The sequence below is a fragment of the Silurus aristotelis genome (genome assembly GCF_946808225.1).
Source record: "Silurus aristotelis genome assembly, chromosome: 23".
In the NCBI taxonomy this organism is placed as follows: domain Eukaryota; kingdom Metazoa; phylum Chordata; class Actinopteri; order Siluriformes; family Siluridae; genus Silurus; species Silurus aristotelis.
Genome location: NC_139596.1, coordinates 4,065,483 through 4,090,734, shown reverse-complemented (window position 1 = coordinate 4,090,734; position 25,252 = coordinate 4,065,483). Strand labels below are relative to the sequence as shown.

The 25,252-nt window shown below is 44.1% G+C and overlaps 1 protein-coding gene across 5 annotated transcripts in view; it reads right to left on the bottom strand.

Annotated features, from left to right (window-relative positions):
* clip1a (CAP-GLY domain containing linker protein 1a) overlaps positions 1–20,987 on the bottom strand; it is a 31,356-nt gene extending 10,369 nt beyond the window's left edge. For 2 of the 5 annotated variants that reach the window (XM_083526303.1, XM_083526305.1), the window contains exons 1-17: positions 20,839–20,987; positions 17,127–17,380; positions 16,513–17,036; positions 16,293–16,417; positions 15,434–15,647; positions 13,670–13,867; positions 13,474–13,577; positions 12,657–12,717; positions 10,944–11,048; positions 8,744–9,643; positions 8,509–8,625; positions 7,711–7,768; positions 7,385–7,468; positions 6,816–6,972; positions 6,184–6,349; positions 5,541–5,756; positions 1,248–3,734 (exon numbers count right to left, since the gene is read on the bottom strand). In XM_083526303.1, the coding sequence (XP_083382429.1) occupies positions 1,248–3,734; positions 5,541–5,756; positions 6,184–6,349; positions 6,816–6,972; positions 7,385–7,468; positions 7,711–7,768; positions 8,509–8,625; positions 8,744–9,643; positions 10,944–11,048; positions 12,657–12,717; positions 13,474–13,577; positions 13,670–13,867; positions 15,434–15,647; positions 16,293–16,417; positions 16,513–17,036; positions 17,127–17,211 (5,601 nt within the window). In that variant the 5' untranslated portion in view covers positions 17,212–17,380; positions 20,839–20,987. The remainder of the gene's footprint in view (positions 1–1,247; positions 3,735–5,540; positions 5,757–6,183; positions 6,350–6,815; positions 6,973–7,384; positions 7,469–7,710; positions 7,769–8,508; positions 8,626–8,743; positions 9,644–10,943; positions 11,049–12,656; positions 12,718–13,473; positions 13,578–13,669; positions 13,868–15,433; positions 15,648–16,292; positions 16,418–16,512; positions 17,037–17,126; positions 17,381–20,838) is intronic. The other 3 variants (XM_083526304.1, XM_083526306.1, XM_083526307.1) reach the window with 3 other exon arrangements.
* Positions 20,988–25,252: the final 4,265 nt, after the last annotated feature.

Sequence of the window (25,252 nt, the reverse complement as noted above, 5' to 3'; positions counted from 1 at the left end):
TATATAATGGTTTGTAGCAGAGGTGCCAACATTAATGAGTGTATGTTCAGGGGTCAAAATAAAAAAAATAAAAATTTATTTTTGAATACACTACAGAACAGGAAAATTATTTCTTTGTATATATTCTAGCTTTATCAGAAAGTCGGGGTCAACGCACAGCGTCATTAATGATACACCACCCCCAGGAGCAGAAAGTGGTAAGAGCCTCTAGCGCCCAACAATGGCTGCTGGGTGGTGCTGGGTTTGAACCTTAGTAACCCAGAGCCTTTACCACTGATCTGCCACTAATAAAAAAAAGAAACCAAAAACTGTCAGTCACTTCTTAATAAAAACAGCTTTTTTAGAACTGGCACAAGAGGCCAAAGTCCCTCAACATCCCAAAAATGTACCTCCTTACAATCACACAAGGCAAAATGAACATGTAGTTTTTTAACTACAAACTAGACGTCGACCGAATTATCGGTTCCAGGAATCAACCATCGGTGCCTTTTGGCAAAAACCTATAACGATAGTTTTTCCGGCTTGCGGCTGTTGCTGGAGTGTCTGAAAAGGTCATCCGCTGTCGTCACAACAGTGGCCTCTAGAGGTGAATCACTGACACCACGTGCTGTTCGTGTTTCGACAGTCGAAACTGTGCGCTGAACGGAGAGCATTATATTATATTTATTATTTACAATTGATTATATAAGTATAGTAATTAATTAATATATTAATTTATTTCTTTTAGCACATTTTTATGATTCAGAACTGTTTTTTTTTTTTTTGTAATAAAGTTTAGAACTATTTTATATGGAGAATTATGTTAGTTTGTTTTTTTATCCAGTGTCCGTCTCAGTCCACCCTTGGGGGGCGATGATGTGCATGATGCGGCCGACCGAAGCAGATGTTGGCACCTCTGTTACACTTTCAATAGAATCCGACGTGAATATACACCATAATTCGAATGCAATATTAACATGATGTCTGCATGAAACCTTTCTACAAGGTTATAAATAGGAAGTTCGATTTCGAGGGACGTTTTAACAGCTTGGCACTGAACAGATTTGTCTTGAGCTCGTCCGTGACATGACCCGATTCATCCCCGATATAACTACTCAATCTATTTGCAGTTACTATTAAAGTGAGTTAGCACCATGCAGATCAAAGAGAATTAAGGGTGAGATTAGATTGGTAAAAAGCGAGGAAAGCCGGTTAGTGTGCAAGAAGCAACTGGACTACAGAAGGTCTGAGGAGCCGTTGCGGAATACCTCGAGCTGCTTTGCTAGAGTGCTTTTCTTTTGAGCCACCATAACTTCGACCTCCTCCCTCAGAGCGTCCCTCTCGGCTCGCACCGCGGCCAGGCTCGACCCCATCTCGTCCTTGGAATCGGATAAAAGCGCCACCTGCTTTTCTGCAGCTTGCTGTCGCTCCTCGAGCTCAACCCTGTCGCAATGAAGGCTTTCTAACTTGGCTTCCAGACCAAGCTGTGCTTTCTTCAGTTCCTCGATCTGAATCAGATAATCCGAGCATTTCTCATCACCCGTTTCCATGCTCCTACGGAGAGACAGGACTTCCTGTTCCAGAGATGCACGGCATTCCAGGAGGTCTGTCCTCTCCTTAACGAGGCACGTAGTGGTGTTTTCGAGTTCGGCAATTTTGGAAGCGAGGACCTTTTTGGCGGCAGCAATGTCCGAGCGATCTTCATCGCTCCTCTTCTGGTGGCTCTTTAAAAGCTCGATTTCGCAGACAAGCGAGGTTTTCTCTTCACTCGTTTTCTGAAGTGCATTGAAGATCTCTTGAACTTTTTCAAGTGAACTCTGGTTCACGTCGAGCAAGTTAATTTTTTTCTCCAAACACATGTTCCATAATTCCTCTACTTTGTTGCTAAGCAACTGCTGCTGCGCTTCAACTTTCTGTTTTTCCGTCCCGACGGCCACGAGTTCACCGTCGAGCTTGGACTTCACCTCCACCATCCTGGCTTTCTCTTGTTCAGAATCGTGGACCGCCTTCGTTAGTTCCTCGACTTTTTTCGTAAGGTTTTCCTTGATGACCGAGAATTCGTTCCTCTCCATTTCTAGCGTTTGTTGAAGAGCTTCCGAGCTGCTCTTGGCCTCTGAGAGCGATCTGTTCTGACTGGAGAGACTTTCGACTTCCTGGAGCAGATCACCGTTTGTCTTTTTGAGCTCCTCGATCGTATTGTGCAGGGAAACCTTCTCTTTCTCAAACGCGTCTGCCTTTTGCTTAAATTCCTCCTTCACGTGCTCCAAGTTGAGCTGTAATTGTTGGTTCTGATCGGTTAAGCTGACGTTGGACTTCTCTAGAGATTCAAGATCGGCGCTCTTTTTCTGCAGAAGACTCTGTAAATCAGCGTTCTCCTGCCCGAGTTTCATCTTCTCTAATCCAATTTGGTCATTTATCTCCTTCATATTGTCCAGCTCCGATTTCAGATTCTTCTTCTCGCCTAATAAGTCAGCTTCAGATCGCGTTTTCTCCGCCAAGACGGACGACTTTTCAGCAATTTCCTTTTCGTGCTTCTCCTTCAAAAGGCTTATTTCCTTCTCCGAAAGCCGATTTTGATTTGTTTGCTCTTCTAGAGCAGACTTCAAGGTAATATTTTCCTCTTCGAGTGCTTGGAGAGTCTTCTCAGTCTCTGAGAGCTTCGCTTTAATCGTTTGCTCCTCCTGAGCAAAAGCAGCGGCGTCCTGCTGGATCTTCTCGTTGGCGGCTTTGGCTTCTTCTGCATTCAAACGGACTTTTTCAACCAGTACTTCGATTTGTTTCGAAAGCTCCTGCTTTTCCAAAGCCATTTTCCTCTGGGTTTCGAGGAGGTTCTCTTTCTCCTCCGCGAGTAAAAGCCTTTCCGAGTCGGTGACTTCCCGGCTAGTTTTGATTTCCTCAAGCATTCTGGCAAAGCTGTTCTTGGACGCCTGGAGCTCAGCATTGTCCCTGCTGAACTGCTCCACCGTCATCTTGTTGGCTTCGAGTTGATTTTGAAGGTCCGATTTTTCAGCGGCGAGAGACTCTTTAGCCGAAACGGCGGTTTGGAGATCCGACCTGAGGTTCGCGTTCTCGTTACGGAGAACTTCGGTTTCCGCCTCCAGCATTGCGGTTCTATCAGAGAGCTGCTTTTTCTCAGCCTGCAGCTTCGATTGAAGCTCTTCAGTTTTTGTGCACTGTAACCTTAAGGACTGAAGCTCCTCCTGAAGCTTATCCTTATCCTCACACACTTTGGCGAGCTTCTGAGCGAGCGCTGTACCATTCTTCTCATGATCCTGAAGCTCTTGCTGACACTTCAGCACGACGTCTCGTTGTTCTGCTTTGTGCTTCTCAAGGTTTTCAATTTGACCCACGTGCTGCGCTTGAATCTCTTTCAGGCTCGCATTCTCGGCTTTCATTTCTTCCTGGATTTGTTTGACATTCTGCAGGTCTCTGTCGAGTCGTGCTCTCTCGCTGTCGAGGGAGGACCTTTCGTCCTGCAGCTGCCGATTCGCAGAAAGCAATTCCTTCATCTCGTTCGCGAGTCGTTCATTGGTCGCTTCGAGCTCATCGTTTCTCGCTGACAGATCCTTCTGAACTTCTTCCGAACTGGACATCTTCGTGAAAAGATCTACAATTCGCTTTTCCGCATTCTTCATCTGAGCGCGAGCATCGTCCCTTTCCGCAGATAGACACTCGGATAACGACCTTAGCTCACCCAACTCAGAAGCAAGTTTCTCAGCCCCTTGCATGGAACAAGCCAATTCAGTTGTGAGAGACTGAATTGAGGGAGGGGGGGAGAAGAAAGAAAAGGAGAAGGTTATGTTGATTAAACAAAATGTTAAATAATAACCCTGATGCAAAAAAAGAAAAAAAAGTGCAGGAACAACAGAAACAGGGGACAAAGCAACATCACACACACAATGAAAAATATATATCAAAGAAATGAGGGATGTAAATAGTGCATCTTTTTTGTCTGTTATCTGCCATCCAAATCAAATCAGAGTCTACTGTTAGTAAATCTACCACCTAAAGTCAATTATTACACCCTGTATATACACACACGTTTTGGTCAAAAGTATTGGGACACCCAAGCCTAAGATTGGTACTGATGTAGGTGAGGAGGCCTGGGGGTGCAGTCAGCGTTCACACTGAGCTCTATAGCAGGCCACTCAAGATCTCTGACAAACTTCCAACAAAGTTCGGGTCTAATACAGGTCTGTGGGTCTAATAACACATTTGGAACGGCACTCTGAACGATGCCAGAGACATATTTTTCTCATATTATATCTGTATTTGATGATAGGTCGGCATCCAAACTAACATTTTCCTTAGTCATTAACAGAAGATGAGGCACCGAGTTCTCTGCCGGAACTATCAGCCAAGTCCATACAGATTTCTGGCTTGCGGTCTGCTGTCAATACTAGAGCGGCCTCTAGAGGCGAATCACTGGTGCTACGTTTTTTTACACATTTACATGTATTGCATTTGGCAGACGCCCTCATCCAGAGCGCCTTGCAATTTTCTAATACATACAACTGAGCAAATATGGGGTCAGGGGCCTTGCTCAGGGGCCCAGAAGTGGCAACTTGGTGTGGCTGGCATTTCAATAAATCAAATTCCTTAATCACTAAGCTACCATCTCTCCAGAGGAGTCGCTCTTTACACGCTGCACAATATCAAATGTGTTAATTTATCAATTATATTCAAGTTCAAGTGATGAAAAAATTTCAATGCTACCACATCTAAATGCGTCCTGTACAATTGTGTGCCTCCAAATTAGTGGTAACGCGTCGGGGACAAAACAAATACGGCTGGAAAAGTCAGGTGTCCCAATACAATGGTCCTTATTCTTCGAAAAAAAAAAAAAAGGGAATCCTGAAATCGGCAATTATTTACTAAATGCTACATTTTCTATAAAACGTCACACTCACAATGCAGTTTTATCTGTACAATATTTAAACACAACATAGCGATTTTAGATAGAACCAAATAATTGTGCTACATGTTAAGTACACATGTGGCATGAGAATACCATTTCTATTCCCTCCATCATTCCTACACTGAAGGCTAAAGAGAAACCAAACAAATGCCACACAGGGTGAACACTGTGGAGAAAAGCCACCGAGACAAGCAGGGAAGTGAAGCGACAATACAGACAGCAGAAGTGCTGGGAACCCCGTTTGGCAGCGACACCAGGTGTAAAAAAAAAAAAAGAGTGAATCGGGAGAAACGCTGCGGCTTGAAAGACGTGTTAAATGAGTGAAAACCGTTAAAGCCTTAACAGTGATCAGGGAAAACCCTGAGATGGGATCCATTGGGGCATTGCCCTTCTCCAGCAATAACAGCACTGTGCATATCCACCACGGGATACGATGAACATTTTCAGCCCAAAACAGCCTTTTCGCCCTGCAACCATCATACAGATGCTACAGGAGTAAAAAAAAAAACGTCGAGGCTGAAAAACAGTTTTTACCAGCAGGCCGTCGGTCTTTTGCATGACACGTGTCCACTGCATTATATAGATGATCCTGAGACATGTGCACTACCCCCCTGTCTATGGACCCCAGTCACTTCTTTCATACCTGAGCCTTTTCTTTAAAGGGCACCAACTCGTCCAGCTCTTCTTTAAGTTCCCGGCACGTCTCCTCTGAGGTGCTGAGCTGCTGCTGTGCTTTTTTGACCTGACCCTGTAGTTCCTGGAGCTCCTCCGCATGCTTCTGTAAGGCACTGGCGAGTGCGTTCTCTCCAGAGGTTTGGGCTTTATGTACCTTAGCTTGAGTCTCCTCAACACTCTTCTCCTACACAAGGACAACGCAAGAAAACTGCTGGTCATGTTACCCCAGGGGTTTTTTATAGTTTTTTTAGACACTGTTGCATCAAAACCAAACCCACATGCATAAAACATTGAATCATTTAACAGCATGATGATTCATTTTGGCCTGGTTGCCATGTGGGTATATATATAAACCTCCAACCTTCCCTGCTCCAAAACACCCCCAAACCATTAAGCCCTCACCCTCCATGTTTGATTGTGAGGGTGAGGCAGTCTGCTAACATCTTTTCTGTTCTCCATCTTACAGAAGTTCTTCTCTAAGAGCCAGAAATGTCAAATCTGTCTACAGAACTTTCTTCCAGTCAACTCAGTGCCGCTGTTTTTCACCACAGCAGCTACACAAAAACATTCCCTGTCTGATACTGAGAAACCAAGAAACCACCAGCTCTCACTAGAGTTTTTATCTTCTCCTGTAGTTCGGAAACTTCTTCCTGGTGTCTCTCGCTGGTGTCCTTGATCTCCTGCTTAGCTCGAGCCTGCTCCTGACTCCTGCTCTCCTCAGACAGAGCGACCAGCTCCTTCTGCTCTGAGAGTTGATTCTGAAGCTCTTCGAGTCTCCTGTGAATGAGATCACAAACGGGTGAATTTGAGACGGAAGAGACGGCATTGAGATTCGAACGAGCCAAACCTTTTTATATAAATATATATAATATATATATTATATATATTTATATATACATACACCCACACATTATATTGCCAAAAGTATTGGCTCACCTGGCCTTTCCTGCTATATGTGGATCTTTTGGATATGTTACCACAAAACTGGAGGCACTCAATTGTACAGGACGTCTTTAGATGCACGATAATAAACTTTTGCATTTACTTGAACCGTACACCGTACTTATGACCAGGTGACCCAATACTTTTGCCAATATAGTGTGTGTATATTTTTTTTTCCATTTACAATATCCTATTCTATTAACATCCATCATTATTAATTTCTGTGTTTTATGAGCCACAGATCTACTGGGATCTACCATCAGCACTTCAGTGTGTGAAGTGCGCATTCCACTTGTCTCACCTCTCCTTCTGAGTGAGATCTTCATTCATCTTGGTCAGCTGAGAAGAACTGTCTCCGGATGACTTTATCCGCTCACTGATGTCGTCTTCAAGCTTTGCTTTGTCTTTGCTCAACCGCTCGAGCTTCTCTTCGCCCGATTTCAACTTTGCCTCCAAGCCTGAGAACAAGCGAGGATGAAAGAAGGCTCACAAAAAGACTTTGAACTGGTGCACGAGAAGTACATTGTGGAGAATTAAAAGACTTTTCCAGCCATGTGTGGTTCTTTGCTAAACGGTTGTATTAGAGGTCTTTGGAACGCGGGAGCATGAAAGTTTCCCTTTACTTGAACTAGAAGGCTCAAACCTGTTCCTGCATGAACATATGCTTTACATGGGTTGGCGTGGAAGATCTTCTGCTATAAGGCTAAACACTTCAAAATCTAGTGGAGCATTTTCCCAGAAGAGTGGAACTTGTATCAGCAAATGGGAACTTAATGTGAAATGGGATGTTCAAAACACACTAATCTCAAGCACCGGTGTCCACATACTTTTGTCTATATAATAATCCGACCGGATTTTGACTGCTCGTACCTGACAGCTGAATCTTGAGCTTTTCAGATTCGCTGGAAAGCGATGCACACTGTTCCTCCTTTTTGCTGAGCGTCTCCTGTAACTCTGCAGGTTAAAAAAATTTATAAAAAATGTCAAGTTGAATTAGAATTGTAATATATATAATATTTTCTATTAATGATTTACTAAGAAACCAAAAAATTTTTTTGTGTAGTAAATCTTGCTGTATGCCGCAAAATAAAATGGCTGCTTTTCATTTATTTAGTATAAAAAAGAAAGAGAATAAAAAGAAACATCAACTGTTGAAAAATGCACAGAGAGGAGAAAAAAAAACAGCAAGCACTTACTCTGAACAGCTTGTGAAGATGCTGACTGGTCATCTAAAGACGCTGAAACTTTCTGCTTCTGCAACACAAAAATAAAAGCGGTACAAATTTATAAAATAAAAGCTATTGCATTGTTCCTGCTTAACGTTTATGCTACAGTGCAGCTTTATACACAGATATTCCAGTAACAGCACCGGATCCATGTTTTGGTTGAGTCCAGACACAAAAATGCTCTACAATTGCAGGTGTAATATATCAAAATAACAAATAAGAGAAACAAAGCATATCTGCCATGTTTTTATGCTTATTATTTTGCCAAATTTTTTTTAAAAGATGTCTTTGATGATCAAAAAACATGTATGTAAGTTTAATATGGAGTGAGTACTGATAGTTTTTCCAGGTTGCGTTATAGTGTTCAAGAGCGGCCTTTTGAGGCGTCTCGCTGACGCCGCGTGCTGTTTATTTGAAGTGTCTTTTTTTTTTATTGGCTTTAAATGGAACGGTTTTTGTTTGGTTCAGATTTAAATACTCAACATTTATTAATATAATGAATATATTCATATTTATTTCATTTAGGACTTTTATACTTTTTAATAAAGTTCAGTACTACTTTCCTATCGATATCGGTAAAATCCTACTGAAAATCAGTCGGCCTCTAGTGTACATTCTTGGCCCAGTTACTGATTAATCTGTCACCATTTGGTACAAGACATATGATCTGGCCCATAAGCTGCATGTACAGAATATCTGCAGATGCTAAGATCCCGTCCACACATATGAAACATCTAAACCATGCCCCAGTGCTAATAAATCCCATACCAAGTCAGAAAGTTCTTGCTCCAGAGAGCTCTTAGTTTGCTGCAGTGAGGCCAGGTTCTGCTGCAACCCATCCATCTCCTTCTGCTTGCTGTCCAACATGGAGGTCAGCTCAGTAACCTAGGAACCACAATTCAAAGTAAAATCGATAACCAATTACAGTAATTCATTGTTTTTTTGGATCTCTTGAAACTGATCTGTCATTGGAATTTAAAACATTGATCATAACAGATCGTACCTTTCCCTCTTGCACACTGGCCTTGCCCTCCGCTTCTTCAACTCGAGCCAGCAGACTTTGGAGCTCCTGCACACCTTGGCTCTGGTGGGAGCGAAGGGTCTGAATCAGAGCGGCTTGGTCCAGGACCTCCCGAGCTTTCTCCTCCGCCTGGTTCCCTAGTTTCGAGTTGTCCTCCTCGAGCTCTTTTACCCTGATCTCCGCGTTGTGAAGTTTGCCCAAAGCTTCTTCAAGCTCGACCAGGTGCTGATCCTCCGCGCTCTCCAGATTGGTGCGAAGCGATTCCACCAGGCGCTCCTTCTCCTCGGTCACGGCGTTCAGCTGTTTCCGGAGCTCTTCGATATCTAGCTTCCACCTCTTGGCTTCAGTGGTGTGCTTAGCTAAGCTTTCCTCTAGCTGTAGTTCGTGCTCCAACTTCAGCTTATCCACAGTTTCTCGCAACTGGGAGTCTCCAGTCCCCTTTCCCGAGGAGGCCTTAAGCTCCTCCATGGCTTGCTGATGAGAAGTGATGGCTGAAGCAAGTTTAGCGCGCCACAGCTCGACGACGTCCGCGTTCTCCTTTTCCGCCTCGGCTAATCGCGCACGGAGCTGCTCGTTTTCGTTTGAAGAGAGCGTCGAAGAGGCCTGGAGTTTGGCCAAAGCCTCACAGTGTGCTTTGGATTCTGCTTCCAGCTTCGCACGCAAGGCGGCTAGTGCTATTTCATGGCTGGAGGCTTGAGACGAGAGTCGGGTCCGAAGCAAACTGAGTTCTTCCTGAAGGACTGGAACTGTCGGGTCCACGGCAGATGTTTCCTGTCCAGGACCGGCCTCCAAATGCTGCCGGAGTGCAGCCACCGCTTTGTCCCTCAAAGCAAGGTCTCTTTCCAGTTCAAGGATGCGAGACTTCTCAGAGACTGTAGCGACCTGGGGACAGAGACGAGCAGTAGTCTCGCAGAAACAAAACATTTTCCAGCAATGTGGTTACAGCATGATCTCTGGAAAACTGAAAACTTGGCAAGGATTTAAAACCACTAACTAGCAGGAGGTACAAGATTCTGGGGATCATTTCGGTTTGTTCCAAGCAGCCGCAAGAGGTAAGGAACGGTTACCTACACCATGTTTTCTAGAGTAATAAGTGATTTCAAAGGGGGAAAGGGGAATAGATAGAAGCAAATAGAATAAAAGAATAAAAGCTCAACTCAGCATTATGCATCTTGATCTTGCTTTAGTGGCCATTGCAACTACTTTCTGGAACCTACTGTGTATTAAATCTACGCTCTAGTAACCCTGTCAGACCTCAGGCCAAAACACAGCAACTGCCTTCTGCCAAATGTTTTTTAATGACTTTATGTACATTTATATGTACATAATATAAATTATATGGGGGGGGGTGTTTGATAGGGGGGGTCCCTGCCGAATGCAGCACTGCTACCTGGTGAAAAAACCCTCCATATTGTGATACAAACTACACTACATGGACAAAAGTTTGTGGACACCTGACCATAAGATTCCTATGTGATTATTTTAAACATCCCATTCCACATTTAATCCCTATTTGCTCTTGTAGTTCCCTCCACTCTTCTGGGAAGAGGTTCAAGGTTTTGGAATGAAATCAGGTACTGATGTAGGTGAGGTGAAAAATTCATCACAAAAGTTTTCAATTTCCAAAATTGTGCAGGTCGGAGCTCTGAAGCGAGCAATTTATGGTCTTGTGCAAACTTTTACCCCTTTTTCTCAAGCATATATTTTCATGGAGCTGCTTTGTGCACAGAGGGCATTGTGATGCTGGGAAAGGCTTGGATCTTCTAGTTCATGTGAAAAGTTTATCCAGAGTTTTTTTTTGCCTCTAAAAAAGAAACTACATATGGCTGAAGTCAGATGTCCAAATAATTTTGCCCATATAGTGTATTAAACAAAGAAATGTCTTGTATAAAAGTTTGTATAAATTATATATATATATATATATATATATATATATATATATATATATATATATATATATATAAAATTTCTGTGTGTTGCATTGAAGGTTTTCATTTCGCTTCTTTTATAATTTAGTATATTATATATTTTTAAAAACATTCACTCGTCTAAAAGCATTTTTGTGGAGAAGTGTGTAAAAACTAAGCCTTTATAGGATTTATCACGGTGCTGCGTGAGCTTCAAATTGTCCAGGAAAGATCCTGAGAAACCCGGTCATAGCACACAGAGAGAGATCCATTACCCTAGAGTCTTCTAACTCCCTCTGGAGTTTCTCAGCTTTGGTCTTTTCAAAGAGCAGACTTTGCTCGAGCTCCTTAAGAAGGGCATGCTCCCGTCTGGTCTGCGTCTGTTAGTACAGAAAGGGGGGGTAGAGGAAGAAAACACAACCAGTGCCACCATCACATGCCAGCCCAATGCACAAGATAAATAAGGAAAGGGGGTGTGGGGGGGGGGGGGGATGGAGATGGATGAGGGGAGATGTCACATGCAGGTTTAAAATAAATAAATAAATGAATAAACAAACAAACAAATAAATAAATAAAAGGGGGGGGGGGTAAAGGATGCATGAGGACAAACGCTGGATGCAGAAACGTTGTTGTGCTGAACGTCCATAGAAAAGATCTGGAGAACGTAAGTAAGGGCTTTTGTAGTGGATGAAGAGGGTGTGAGTGAGCAAACACATAAAACAACCAACACACAATCCTGGGGATCTTCATAGCTACTAAGACCCAATGAAGAAAAAAATAAAGTCATAAACCTGCTGGATAAACTGAGACTAAGTAATAAACATGATCCCGTTTTAAAACTATTGGGGAGATATTTTATTTAGATCGTTCCTAATGGCCTGCTCAGGTTCTCCAAATCTCAGGTTTATATCAATTCCTTACATGAAGCCTTGACTATAAAGAAATGGAATCATTTGGACTTTATACCATTAATTGAGGGATAATAGGCGGAATAAAACATGCCGTACTGGGGGGGGGGGGGGGGGGATATACAAAAATCCTACACCTACACAGGCTTGCTGAACGTTCCAGATTGATCCCGCCATTCCTACGTGAACCCTCCACTCTTCTGGAAAGGATTTCCTCTGGATTTTTGGCGATCGGTGATCGATCCGCTACAAAAGCGTTAGTAAGACCGGATGAGGAAATTTAAGGTTCTGTTGACGCTCCAGTTCATCCCAGAGGTGGCGCTCTACTACTGGTCTTCTACTACTACTGTTTGTGCCTCTGGGACTATGCTGCACTGTTACGTATACTGTGACGCGACATAGATCACGTTTACTGACTCTTTTAAAGCTCTTCAGATGATCTGCTATTAAAATAAAAAGAAATCGTTCACTGTTATAGCCATGCGTTACAGATGTGAATTCCAGCTGTTTTCAGTTAGTAGCCTTCACAAACATAAAAGCTTGAGAGTGATTCATTCATCCGTTAGTGTACAGTGATTAGTCCCTCATGACCCCGACCAGGACGGTGTAATAAACCGAGATGAACGGAAAGAAAACTCTCACCACCGACACGGTGAAACGACTCCTGAAGACAAAAATAAGAGTTCTTTTGAAAACGAGAAATTATTACCTGCTCCGAGCTTTTTTTTTTTTTTTTTTTTTTATAAACAACTTCTGTCAAAATGCATATATTTAAAAAAAAGGCAACATTTTATCAAGAATTAACATTACATTTAAGTGTACTATTGTTTCATGTAACAACTTCAACCCCCTGATCCATGTTCTGGTTTTTAGGTTCAAACAAAACAAAATGAAAATGAAGAAAAAAAAAGGTGAGGGAGCAATGACAAGAAAAAAAAAATGAGGGGAATTTTTCCGGCATCGTTTGACCACAGAAACCTCCGATGGACTGCATGCGATAGCTGGAAAACTCGCGATTTGGATACGTAGGTGTCGCTCGAGTGCGTGCGAATGTAACCTTGTTTCCAAGAGCCGCTTTACCTCCAAGTCTCCTTTGGTAATACAAGCTTCTTCTACACGGAACTGAAGGTCCTCCACTTTTCTGTTGGAGGAAGGGGGGGAAAAAATGCTTCAGTTAGACAGACTCGTGCACTGGGGGTACGAGATGAGCTCTGGTCAGTCTGAGGTATTTCGATTCTTAGAAAATAAAAACAGAAAATCGAAAAAAATCAACATGTCGAATAGAAATATATGTAAAGAGAAAATATTTTAAAAATATATATAAATAAAAGTTTAAAGTTCACTAAATAGAAGTGAATATAAAAGTGTATGTATAACAAGTGTCCTTTCTCATGCAGGGATGAAAAGAAGATTTTTATTATCTTTTAAACTATAACAGTGAAGCATGGTGGAGGAAGCGTCACAATTTCAATTCACTTTACAAAGATAAAGCAGTTAGAAAAGAATATACAAGTCCTTAAAAGTCCCTAATGAGTGAGCCGGTGGCGACTGTGGCATGAGGAGAACCCTTGAGAGAAACCGGACTCGAAAAGATTTATTTGAATAACTAAATCCTGCGATTTTTTTCATCCTTTGGAATGCTCCCTTGGCTCTGTATGGATCTTAAATCAAGAACTGTAACTTTCTTAAATATAACTCTTGTAGAAATAGTGTTTAAATTATTATTATTTTTGATCCCAAATGCCAACAATTAAAATGTATACTGCAAGATGATCAGAATACCCTCTGTACCAATCAATAACCAGTGACTCAAATAAAAAAAAACTGCACTTATTTTAAATTTCTCAAAACATATAAACATTATCCACATCCAGTATCAAACACCTGTCCTTCTCACCTCCTCTCTTCCTCTAGCTGATTTAAAAGCTCCACCTTGTCCCTGTCTGCAGCCTCCACCAGGGTGCGCAGCTGATCCATTTTGGCCTCCATCTCGGTCACATACTGTATAAGAAAAATTTTTTACTATATAAAAAAAATACATCTAAATAAACCTTATATAGAAATACGTTTATAAAAATAAAAATTGTCCTGACCTGTTCTTGACCTTGTCTGAGAACGCTGAGCTCCTGCTCCACTTCTCCTACTTGGCTGGTAGCTTTAGCAACCTCGGCCCGCTCCAGGTCGCGCTCGGCGAGGAGCTGCTCGATGTGCTGCTGCTTCTCCTTCAGAGCCTCCTGCAGCGCAGTGGTCCCCGATATCTTCCGTGTGTACCGCGAGGACGTTTCCGTCAGCTACGTTGGCACATAATGGCACACATTTATTTATTTAAAAGCTGGTCATACTGTGAATAAAATTGCAATTTATATTCCTTTATATTCGATTCTGAAACATCTCATCTTACATTGTTACCGAGAAAAAACAGAACCGAGTGCCTAAAGAGTGCGTGTCGATTTATCGGTTTTGCCGACAGTTCGTTGCAAAAATCCATACCGATAGTTTTTCTGGGTTGTGTCGGTTGCTGGAGAAGGCCTGCAGTCATTACATGGTACGAGAGCGGCCTCTAGAGGCGAATCCCTGACACGGCGTGCTGTTTGCTTGCGAGACTGTGCACGGTACTTCGTTCTATCAAGTAACTTAATGTTACAAATGGAATCTTATTGTAAAGTGTTACCACTTCACATAAATAAAGTCATTCTTAAAACGGCCATTTTCACATTTCTTCACAAAGACCAAAGCATTGAAATTACATTAATTTTTATTCTGTAATATTGTTCAGTACTATTTTACATGGAGCGTTATGCTTTTTTTTTTTTCAAACTATCGGTAATCTGCAAATAAATATTACATACAATTTAGGTTTAAAACTTCCTTGTGCTTTGTGTAGACTATTGTGCAACAAAATTACTAAACTAAATGTTTATGGGTGAAATAAATCCTCATTAATTCCCATACATTTTTGACAAGTTTTCAACTTGGAATATTAGCAAAATTCCCCAGATGAAGTTTCCACGTAGTTTATAAAAAAAAGAGAAAAAAAAAGAACAAATTATATATATATATATATATATAATTTAAAATATTTAAATGTTTAAAATGTAAACATTTAAAATATAAAATGTGTGTGTGTAGTTCGCAACACAGGAAAATTTAAATCGATGTAAAAAAAAATATATTTTCCATATTTTTATGGGGTTTTCACATTTCTTGGCAACCGCCGCTATGCTGCCTAAAATGACAGTCAAATTGTATTTGACCCTGTTATTATTACAGTGGAGGTTTGACATAATTAATGAATCACGGAATATTACGCTCCATATGGGTGAGCTGCTGCTAATGCATATGCTATATGACATGAGCTCTGTGTGTGTGTGTGTGTGTGTGTGTGTGTGTGTGTGTGCGCGTGCACGAGTGCGCTCGCAGAGCTTAAAGAGCTGGTGAGAAACTCGCGAGCTCGTGGTCAGAACAGCAGACGTGGTAGCGCACGTGGTCGGAACAGCAGACGTGGTAGCGCACGTGGTCGGAACAGCACCGGTTGCACACAGGACGATGTCTTTTTGCACACTGACTTTTGAAGGTCGGTGCCCCCTGTGACTGTGTGTGCAGCCTCTGCTGGCGTGTTGCAAAACTCGCAGCTTTTTGATACAACCCAGTACATAGTACCATAGTACAAGTTATTAGTATTGTATTGCTGCTTTGAGACAATGTCACTTTTAAAAGCGCTATACAAATAAAAATGAATTGAATGAGTTTTGTATTTAAGCATTTATTCTGAGCATGGGATAAAGAATGATGCATCTCTGGTATTTGATATTGTTGATTTTTTAAGATAAGATGAGAAAAACACTCAGAACACTCACCAGACCGGTGCGGCTGGGTTTGCCGCTCACCGACGAGGCGACAGAACTCATGGAGCTGACTGAGGAGGCGCTCGGGCTGCGCTTCAATCCTCCCGGTGTAGACGCCTTCCGAGCCGTGGCCTTCGCCTTAGCCGGAGTCGTGGACGGGAAACCGATGCGTGTCACCTTGTGCACCGGGGCGAAAAGGCCATACTTGGTCTGACACTGGAAGTATCTGGAAACAACAACATTCAATAAGCAGCACTTAGTTTATTAGTTAGTTTTCTCCTTTATGCTTCATTTGAAACTTTTGAGTACAAACCACATATTGAAAAATGCTTAGAATGACGCACAATAACCCAATGTGCTTACAGTAGAAATGATAACTGTCGCAAAGTATAACATCCAGGGTGAGAACGTGTATTCTATACATCTGTATTACCCAGATGAGCTCTAATAAAATCAAAACTATTTCATAAAATGTTTCTATTTATTACATTTTATTTAAACAATTTAATTTGCATTTATTGGATTTATTCTATTTTGTTCCTATATATTTGATAAAAAAATTTGATATATTTTTAACCAAGCGAGCATTTTATTCAAAATTGTTTTAAAAATGTAAACTGCTGATGTTCACAAACGTTAATAATAATAATAATAATAATAATAATAATAATAATAATAATAATAATAATAATCTGCGTTAAGCAGATTTTATCTTTCGCATTTCTTCGTGCCGAAATTGTACCAAACTGTGAATTTTGTCTACCTTTTCACCCCTAATGTGTGTGTATTATATATATATATATATATATAATTTTTGTATATAAGAGTAGCACATGATGGTGAATGTACTTGCAGTCTAACACACGTGTACCTGGTTCCAGCCACTGCACCATCGTTCTTCCCTAAAGGCTCATCCAGCTCGACGCCACACCACTCGCCTTTGGCAAAATCCGTTTCCCCTAAGAAGCGTACTACACCGGCTTTGGTACCACCCACCTACGATACAGACAAAGACCATTAACACACAAGAGAAACATACACTAAGACTAACACTAAGCACTCAGGTGAACACACTCGAGTCACGTTCTCACCAGGACGCGATCGCCCATCTTCAGCTCCCGTTCTCCTTTCTTCACCGAGCCTGCCTCTGAGAGGTTGGACACTGATTCGGAATTGGAGCGTGTGAGGTTCGAGGCCGGTTTGGTAGCTGGATTGTTGGTTGCTGTGGCAGCTGCAGGAGCAGGAGGGGGTGCTGGAGCTGGTGCAGGAGTGGCTGGAGGTGGCGCCGTTGCGGAGGGTGTTGGAGATGCTGGCGCTGTCATCGTCCCATTTGCCTCGCCCTCGGTTCTGGAAAGCTTGGAAGGTCGCGTAAAAATACCTCTCAGGGGCTCAGATTGAAAGTAGCGCACCCCTGCTACCGAGCCATCGTTTTTCCCGATCGCTTCGTCCAACACAATGCCGGCCCACTGTCCCGGTGCGAACTGGGTCTCGCCCAGGAACCGAACGTAGCCGGGTTTGTTCCCGTTCACCCACACTCGATCCCCGACTTGAAACTCTTCAGCTGCGTCTGGGGTGTCAGGTGAAGCTTTGTCAACTGGAACCGCTTTCGCAGCAGCTACTTGAAATAGGACAATCAGTTTGTATCGCATTTTTGGAATTGCTAGAAAGAAAAATTTTTAAAAATACACACAAGACCTGGACTTACCAGACGGAGACGTTTTGGTCGCGGCCCCGGCTGTTCTGCTGATCTTGCTGGGGGCTTTGAGCCCACTTGGCTTGGCTGAACTCATAGTTCCTCTGCTTTTTCTTTACAGTTTGGTTTTCTTTCTTCACAAAACATTGACTCCGTCTAATAACTTCAAGCAGCGTATTTACACTTTTACACCAGGGACCTTAAAAAAAAACAGAAAAAAAAAAAAAAAAAAAAAGGGAAGTGGTGTAAAAAAAAACAATAATGATCTGTAACGAGAGCAAAAAGAAAACCAAGCGTCAGCAGAATTCAAACAGGAAGACAAGTGACAAAAAAGTGAACATAGAATGCAGACGTATGTGGACGGATGTAATTGAGACTCCACGTGATCAGGTGTTACTGTAATGTATATGTCTTACATGTACAATTGTCCTACATACACATTTCACACACACTCAGTATCTCAGCTCATCTCTCATACAGGGTCTGTCAAAAGTCTGGAAGCTCCTGGGCTTTTACGGTTTTGGAGACACTTGCATGTTTCTTTTGGAAGTGCAAATTGGCCATTTCTGGCTCCAACAGAAGAACGTCTGAGAGAGAAGACTGCCTCACCCCCACAGTCAAACATGGAGGTGACAGCTTAATGGTTTGGGGTTGTTTTGAAAGAGGGACGGTTGAAGACTTATTCTTGGTGAAAGAAATCCTCAACCAACATGGCAACCATTCCAATCTCCAGGATACAACGAGACAAAGGCCTGCGCAGTCAAAACACTGAAACAGTATTAAACTGCACAATAGGTCAAAAGATAAGAAATTTCCAACCAGTGAAGCAGTGTTTTTTTTTTTTTTTTTATAGCTTTTTCAGAGACACACAGAATCTTTATCTGTGCTTTATTGTGGTTGTATATAATTTCAGTTTCATGTCTCTGCTTCATGTCTACGGTCACACAGGAGCTACTGTTAACTTTACTGTGGTAAAGACATAAGGACTTGAATACCTTTTAATAAATCAGTTTATAAAACAGTATTTTTGTATATATAACTACAGGCAGGACTTTTGAGAGCTGCATCACGTGTGCACGTGTTACAGATTAACGTTTCGATCCACACAGGAGACATTCAGAGACGTTTTAGAAGCAGGTCTGTTGCCTGAATGCACGTTGTAGCTCCTGTATGCGATCCGGCCCGGAGACACAGACACCCTAAAAACGGCTCAACAAGATCAGGCAGGTCAAACGAGTCGGTCTGATTCACACATCCGCAAAACCCACAGACTTGTTGAAACACAGATGGATGCCAGAGGAAAGACAGATGTTTCCACATCAGTCACGCAGATAAGATTATGCGACTCTTAGAATTTGGGGGGGGGGGGGGGGGGGGGCACATTTGGAACATCCCATTACGCATTTAGTTCTAATTTGCTGCTATAATAACCTGCACTCTTCTGGGAAGATGGATTCTGGGATCATTGGGCCACTTGGTGTAGTCGGGTAGTGATGTAGGTGAGGAGGTCTGGGGGAGCAGTCAGCTGCTCCTGCTGTTACTTGTCTGTGAATGATCTGAGAAACTATACCATTATTATTATTATACATTATATTATTATTATTATACTAAATCGCTCGAACAGAAAGAGCCTCAGTCTATTAGCGGTCACGTGTTGTAACGCGAGTAGTCACGTAACGAAGTGCCTCCTGAAACCGTGCGCAGAATTCCTGTGTATTTTGCCTGAGAAATTTCTGTCGCCAAAAATAAACATGGATCCATGTTTCAGGCTGCGGACACACACACACACACACACACACACACACACACACACAAAAACAACACAGGCAGAAACGTAAACCCTGTAGAGCAGCACTGACACTGATGTCATGACTGTTTTGGTTCCTCTTTATTACTTTATTAGGACACACAGCGGCAGGAAGTGCGAGTATAAAAAAAGCGGACGCCGGGACAGGATCCTCAGGACAATGAGCCTGAAGACACGTTTAACACCTCGTGTCATTTTCTGAGCTTCTAATTTACATCTTTACAGCTACACATTTATACACTGCATAGCCAAAGTTTGTGGAGACCTGGGCATAAGACTGTCATGTGCTTCTTAAACATCTCATTCTACATTTTGAAGTGTGCTGGTGGAGGGCCAGGTTCTTAAGTGTTCGGAGCTCAACAGCAGGCCACTCAAGATCTTTTCCCACTTTCTGGAACAGGTTTGGACGTCCTCTACAATCATGTGCCTTCAGCTTTGTGGTAACAGTTTGTCAAAGAAACACATACGGCTGGAAAAGTCATACGTCCCAGTACTTTTGTCCATTTATTGCATAACAGGTCACTTTATCGACATGAGGGTAAATCTGAAAACTTTACACTTTAGGATTAATCTTCTTGATCAAACTAGAAAGAACTTCTACTGAACTCGCAGGCGGTTAAACAGAAATAAAAAACATCTACAGAAAATGGCAGACTCTGCTCTCCTTTTCAGTCAGGCTGTGTCAGATAAAAGTCCCTGGGGCAACCCCGTCCTTCACTCCAAACCCATCCTGCACCACCAACCCCGTCCTTCACCTCCAACACCGTCCTGCACCACCAACCCCGTCCTTTACTCCAAACCCATCCTGCACCATCAACCCCGTCCTGCACCACCAACCCCGTCCTGCACTCAAACCCAGCCCTGCACCACCAAACCCAGCCCTGCACCTCCAACCCCAGCCCTGCACCTCCAACCCCAGCCCTGCACCTCCAACCCCAGCCCTGCACCTCCAACCCCAGCCCTGCACCACCAACGCCAGCCCTGCACCTCCAACCCCAGCCCTGCACCACCAACCCCGTCCTTCACTCCAACCCAGTCCTGCACCTCCAACCAAACCACGTAAAGATTACAGCAGGCTTAATAACATGCAGTCCTGCTTCCTGAGGTCACCCTGACCCTTCACTTCCTCTAAATCATCCTTTCTCCCCATGTGACTTACCTTCTACAGCTGCTTATGCTCTCACACAGATTTCCCTCAAAACGCTCACTTTCTTCATGGTTTAATCTCAACTGGACTCTACATTAGTACCATGGAACTGAGACTGTAATCATACACATCGTCCTCACACTTTATACACGCCTGCTCACATTTACACCCTCAGCCATAGAGACTTACATTTATCTCATTCATAAAACGGAGTGGAGTTAAAGAGCTTGTTGAGGGGTCCAGGAGTGGCTGGGATTTAAACTTACGACCATCCGATCCAAAGTCCAATGAATTAACCAGTACCTAAGTGCCTGAATAACTCTGTACCAGAACCTTGAACCAAATTCTGACCTACAAATACATAAAACACATTTCTATTTAAAGAAGGTGAGAAAGTCCAGTAGCATGTGTGTGTGTGTGTGTGTGTGTGTGTGTGTGTGTACACCTGACACAACTCCAACATTCCGCAATGTCACTTCTTCACCTCATGCTAGCCGGCTGCCTAGCCACGTCTACACACACACACACACACACACACACACACACACACACACACACACACACACACACACACACACACACACACACACACACACAGCTAACTTGTGAGTGAACATTAGCTAACAACAAGCCTACAAGCTAAGCTTAGCACTGCCCCGTGAGTTCCATCACACGTCTGAAGCTAAATGGCTTCTGAACCAAAACTGCCCCTCAGGCCCGGCTGTAAATCCTCACGCGCCCCAAATCCGATTTCCGGTTTATGTATTTACCTCTTATTTACCCCTGAAGGGGGGGAGCACGGTCACCTCTGCGCGTGAGCGGGGTTTTAATCCCTCCGACTCTTCACTTGTTCTCTTTTAACCGGGAACTTCAGAGAGGCGACGCGCTGACGTAGATCCAGAGGAGGACCTCCGGCCGCGTCCTAAACCGAAGGCTAGAGCACTACGTAGGGCACGAAGGGGTTTTGGGGAGTACTACTAATACCCCGTGTGTCATTCAGTAGGACAGGAAGTGGGAAAAGCAGGAAAGGGTTCTTTTGATCTTTTAATACATCGATATAAAAAAAAAAAAAAAAGACTTTCTTCTTCTGAGATTACTTTAATCTCTCGCAGCATAAAAATAACTGTAAATGTACATATTACTCTCTGTATGTGACAGACAGAAACACAACCCAATAACATCAAGAGTTAAACCAAACTAATATTAAACTCCAACCATCATAACAATACATCTAAAAATTTATGAAACATTATAAATATATAAATAAAATAAAGATTTGAACCTCTTGAAAGCTTATCTGCCAGATGTTAAGCAAAAAGGAATGTGTATTCAAATCTTCCCTTAAATATGATCTCTTGTGAAACAGTTGAAAGATGTTCCAAAACAGGCCTCCACATCTGTTCAAACAGGGCACCACTTCTTCTTTCGGCTTCTCCCATTAGGGGGCGCCACATCGGATCATCCGTCTCCATACCCCCCTGTCCTCTACATCTGCCTCTTTCAAACAAACTACCTGCATGTCTTTCCTTACCACATCCATAAACCTCCTCCTTGGTCTTCCTCTTTACCTCCTTCCTGGTGGCTCCATCCTCAGCATTCTCCTACTGATATACCCCATGTCCCTCCTCTGCACATGTCCAAACCACCTCAATCTCACCTCCCTCACCTTGTCTCCAAAACGTCCTACATGCGCGGTCCCTCTAATAAACTCATTTCTAATCCTGTTCATCGTCGTCACTCCCAACAAACATCTCAACATCTTCAGCTCTGCTACCTCCAGCTCCACCTCCTGTCTTTTACTCAATGCCACTGTCTCTAATCCATACAACATCTCAGGTCTCACCACAGTCCTATAAACTTTCCCTTTCACTCTCACAGATACTCTTCTATCACAAATCACTCCTGCTATCACTCTTCTCCACTACATACTGCAGTAAGTCTCTCCATAGGCAGGATCCTGAAGAGCTCGATAACAGACAGAAAGGTGAGCAGACACTCGATGAATTAATTCAGAATCATAATCAGTACTAAACAATGTGCATGTGTGCAGTTGAACATCACATGACTAAGATATGAGAGGTGAAGGTACTCATTTGTCCGTAGCTGCTTCGTGATATTTTTATTATTGGAACAATGAGGTGTATGTAGACGTGGTGAAGGACCTGCTTATTGAAAATGTAACATTGAATTTTATTGCTGAAATGAACCAATTGTCCTGTCAGAGACTTCTTTTTTTCACCACCGTCACCTCGTACCACATCAGTGATCCGTACCGATGGCACAACAGTGTGTGTGAGAGTGTGTGTGTGTGTGTGTGTGTGTGTACACACACGTGTAAAAGTGTGTGTTTTGGCAATAAAAGGTCCATTTATGAGTAAACCAGTAAATCCTATACAAATGCTTCACCACCATCACCAAATATGATGATGCAAATTAATCTGATTGAGAGCAGACAGAATTGCCGCACCAGATCAGACTCAGGGGTCATCAAGAGGTCATTTTGAGGTAGCTTGTTGAATGATGTTCACGTCTCAGCACTACCTAAGCTGCCAATGCTGGTCTTTTACTCTTAAACGCCAGGGATAATGGAAAGTTGAATAAAGGTGTCAGTTAATTACCATAAATATTTATAAAAAAAACAAAAAACAAAAAAAAAACCCAATAATAATAAAGACTGAAGAACTGAGAACGTAAATGGGAAGATTACTCTGCTTATGGAGCTTCATATAAAGTAAACAAAAACCCTGGAACTGTCTGTGTTCTGTCTGTGTGAGATTAGATCTTTTTTTGATCTAATCTCTTTGCTGTGGCCTACATCCATCCATCCATCCATCTATCTGTCTACATCCATCTGTCTGTCTACGTCCGTCCACATCTGTCTGTCCGTCCGTCCGTCCGTCCACATCTGTCCGTCCGTCCGTCCACATCTGTCCGTCCGTCCGTCCACATCTGTCCGTCCGTCCGTCCACATCTGTCCGTCCGTCCGTCCACATCTGTCCGTCCGTCCGTCCACATCTGTCCGTCCGTCCGTCCACATCTGTCCGTCCGTCCGTCCACATCTGTCCGTCCGTCCGTCCACATCTGTCCGTCCGTCCGTCCACATCTGTCCGTCCGTCCGTCCACATCTGTCCGTCCGTCCGTCCACATCTGTCCGTCCGTCCGTCCACATCTGTCCGTCCGTCCGTCCACATCTGTCCGTCCGTCCGTCCACATCTGTCCGTCCGTCCGTCCACATCTGTCCGTCCGTCCGTCCACATCTGTCCGTCCGTCCGTCCACATCTGTCCGTCCGTCCGTCCACATCTGTCCGTCCGTCCGTCCACATCTGTCCGTCCGTCCGTCTACATCTGTCCGTCCGTCCGTCCGTCCGTCTACATCTGTCTGTCCGTCCGTCCGTCTACATCTGTCTGTCCGTCCGTCCGTCTACATCTGTCTGTCCGTCCGTCTACATCTGTCTGTCCGTCCGTCTACATCTGTCTGTCCGTCCGTCTACATCTGTCTATCTGTTCATCTACATCTATCTGTCTGTCTACATCTATCTGTCTGTCTGTCTGTCTGTCTACATCTGTCTACATCTATCTGTCTGTCTACATCTGTCTGTCTGTCTACATCTGTCTGTCTGTCTACATCTGTCTGTCTGTCCGTCTGTCTACATCTGTCTGTCTGTCCGTCTATCTACGTCTGTCCGTCTATCTACGTCTGTCCGTCCGTCTGTCCGTCCGTCCGTCTGTCTGTCTATCTACATCTGTCTGTCTGTCTGTCTATCTACATCTGTCTGTCTGTCTGTCTGTCTATCTACATCTATCTGTCTGTCTGTCTGTCTATCTACATCTATCTGTCTGTCTGTCTATCTACGTCTATCTACATCTGTCTGTCTGTCTATCTACATCTATCTGTCTATCTACATCTATCTGTCTATCTACATCTGTCCGTCTACGTCTGTCTGTCCGTCCGTCTACGTCTGTCTGTCCGTCCGTCTACGTCCGTCTACGTCTGTCCGTCCGTCTACGTCCGTCTACGTCTGTCCGTCCGTCTACGTCCGTCTACGTCTGTCCGTCTGTCCGTCCGTCTACGTCTGTCCGTCTGTCCGTCCGTCTACGTCTGTCCGTCTGTCCACGTCTGTCCGTCCGTCTACGTCTGTCCGTCCGTCTACGTCTGTCCGTCTGTCTGTCTGTCCGTCTACGTCTGTCCGTCTGTCTGTCTGTCCGTCTACGTCTGTCCGTCTGTCTGTCTGTCTGTCTACGTCTGTCTGTCTGTCTGTCTATCTACGTCTGTCCGTCTACGTCCGTCCACGGCCGTCCGTCTACGTCCGTCCACGGCCGTCCGTCTACGTCCGTCCACGGCCGTCCGTCTACGTCCGTCCACGGCCGTCCGTCTACGTCCGTCCACGGCCGTCCGTCTACGTCCGTCCACGGCCGTCCGTCTACGTCCGTCCACGGCCGTCCGTCTACGTCCGTCCACGGCCGTCCGTCTACGTCCGTCCACGGCCGTCCGTCTACGTCCGTCCACGGCCGTCCGTCCACGTCCGTCCGTCTACGTCCGTCCACGGCCGTCCGTCTACGTCCGTCCACGGCCGTCCGTCTACGTCCGTCCACGGCCGTCCGTCTACGTCCGTCCACGGCCGTCCGTCTACGTCCGTCCACGTCCGTCTGTCTGTCCGTCCACGTCCGTCTGTCTGTCCGTCTGTCCGTCCGTCCGTCCGTCTACGTCCGTCCGTCCACGTCCGTCCGTCCACGTCCGTCCGTCCACGTCCGTCCGTCTACGTCCGTCTACGTCCGTCCGTCTACGTCCGTCTACGTCCGTCCGTCCGTCTACGTCCGTCCGTCTACGTCCGTCCGTCTACGTCCGTCCGTCCGTCCGTCTGTCTACGTCCGTCCGTCTACATCCGTCCGTCCGTCTACATCCGTCTGTCTACGTCCGTCCGTCTGTCCGTCTGTCTACATCCGTCCGTCCGTCTGTCTACATCCGTCCGTCCGTCCGTCTGTCTACATCCGTCCGTCCGTCCGTCTGTCTACATCCGTCTGTCTGTCTACATCCGTCCGTCCGTCCGTCTGTCTACATCCGTCTGTCTGTCTACATCCGTCCGTCCGTCCGTCTGTCTACATCCGTCTGTCTGTCTACATCCGTCTGTCTGTCTGTCTGTCTGTCTATCTACATCCGTCTGTCTGTCTGTCTGTCTGTCTGTC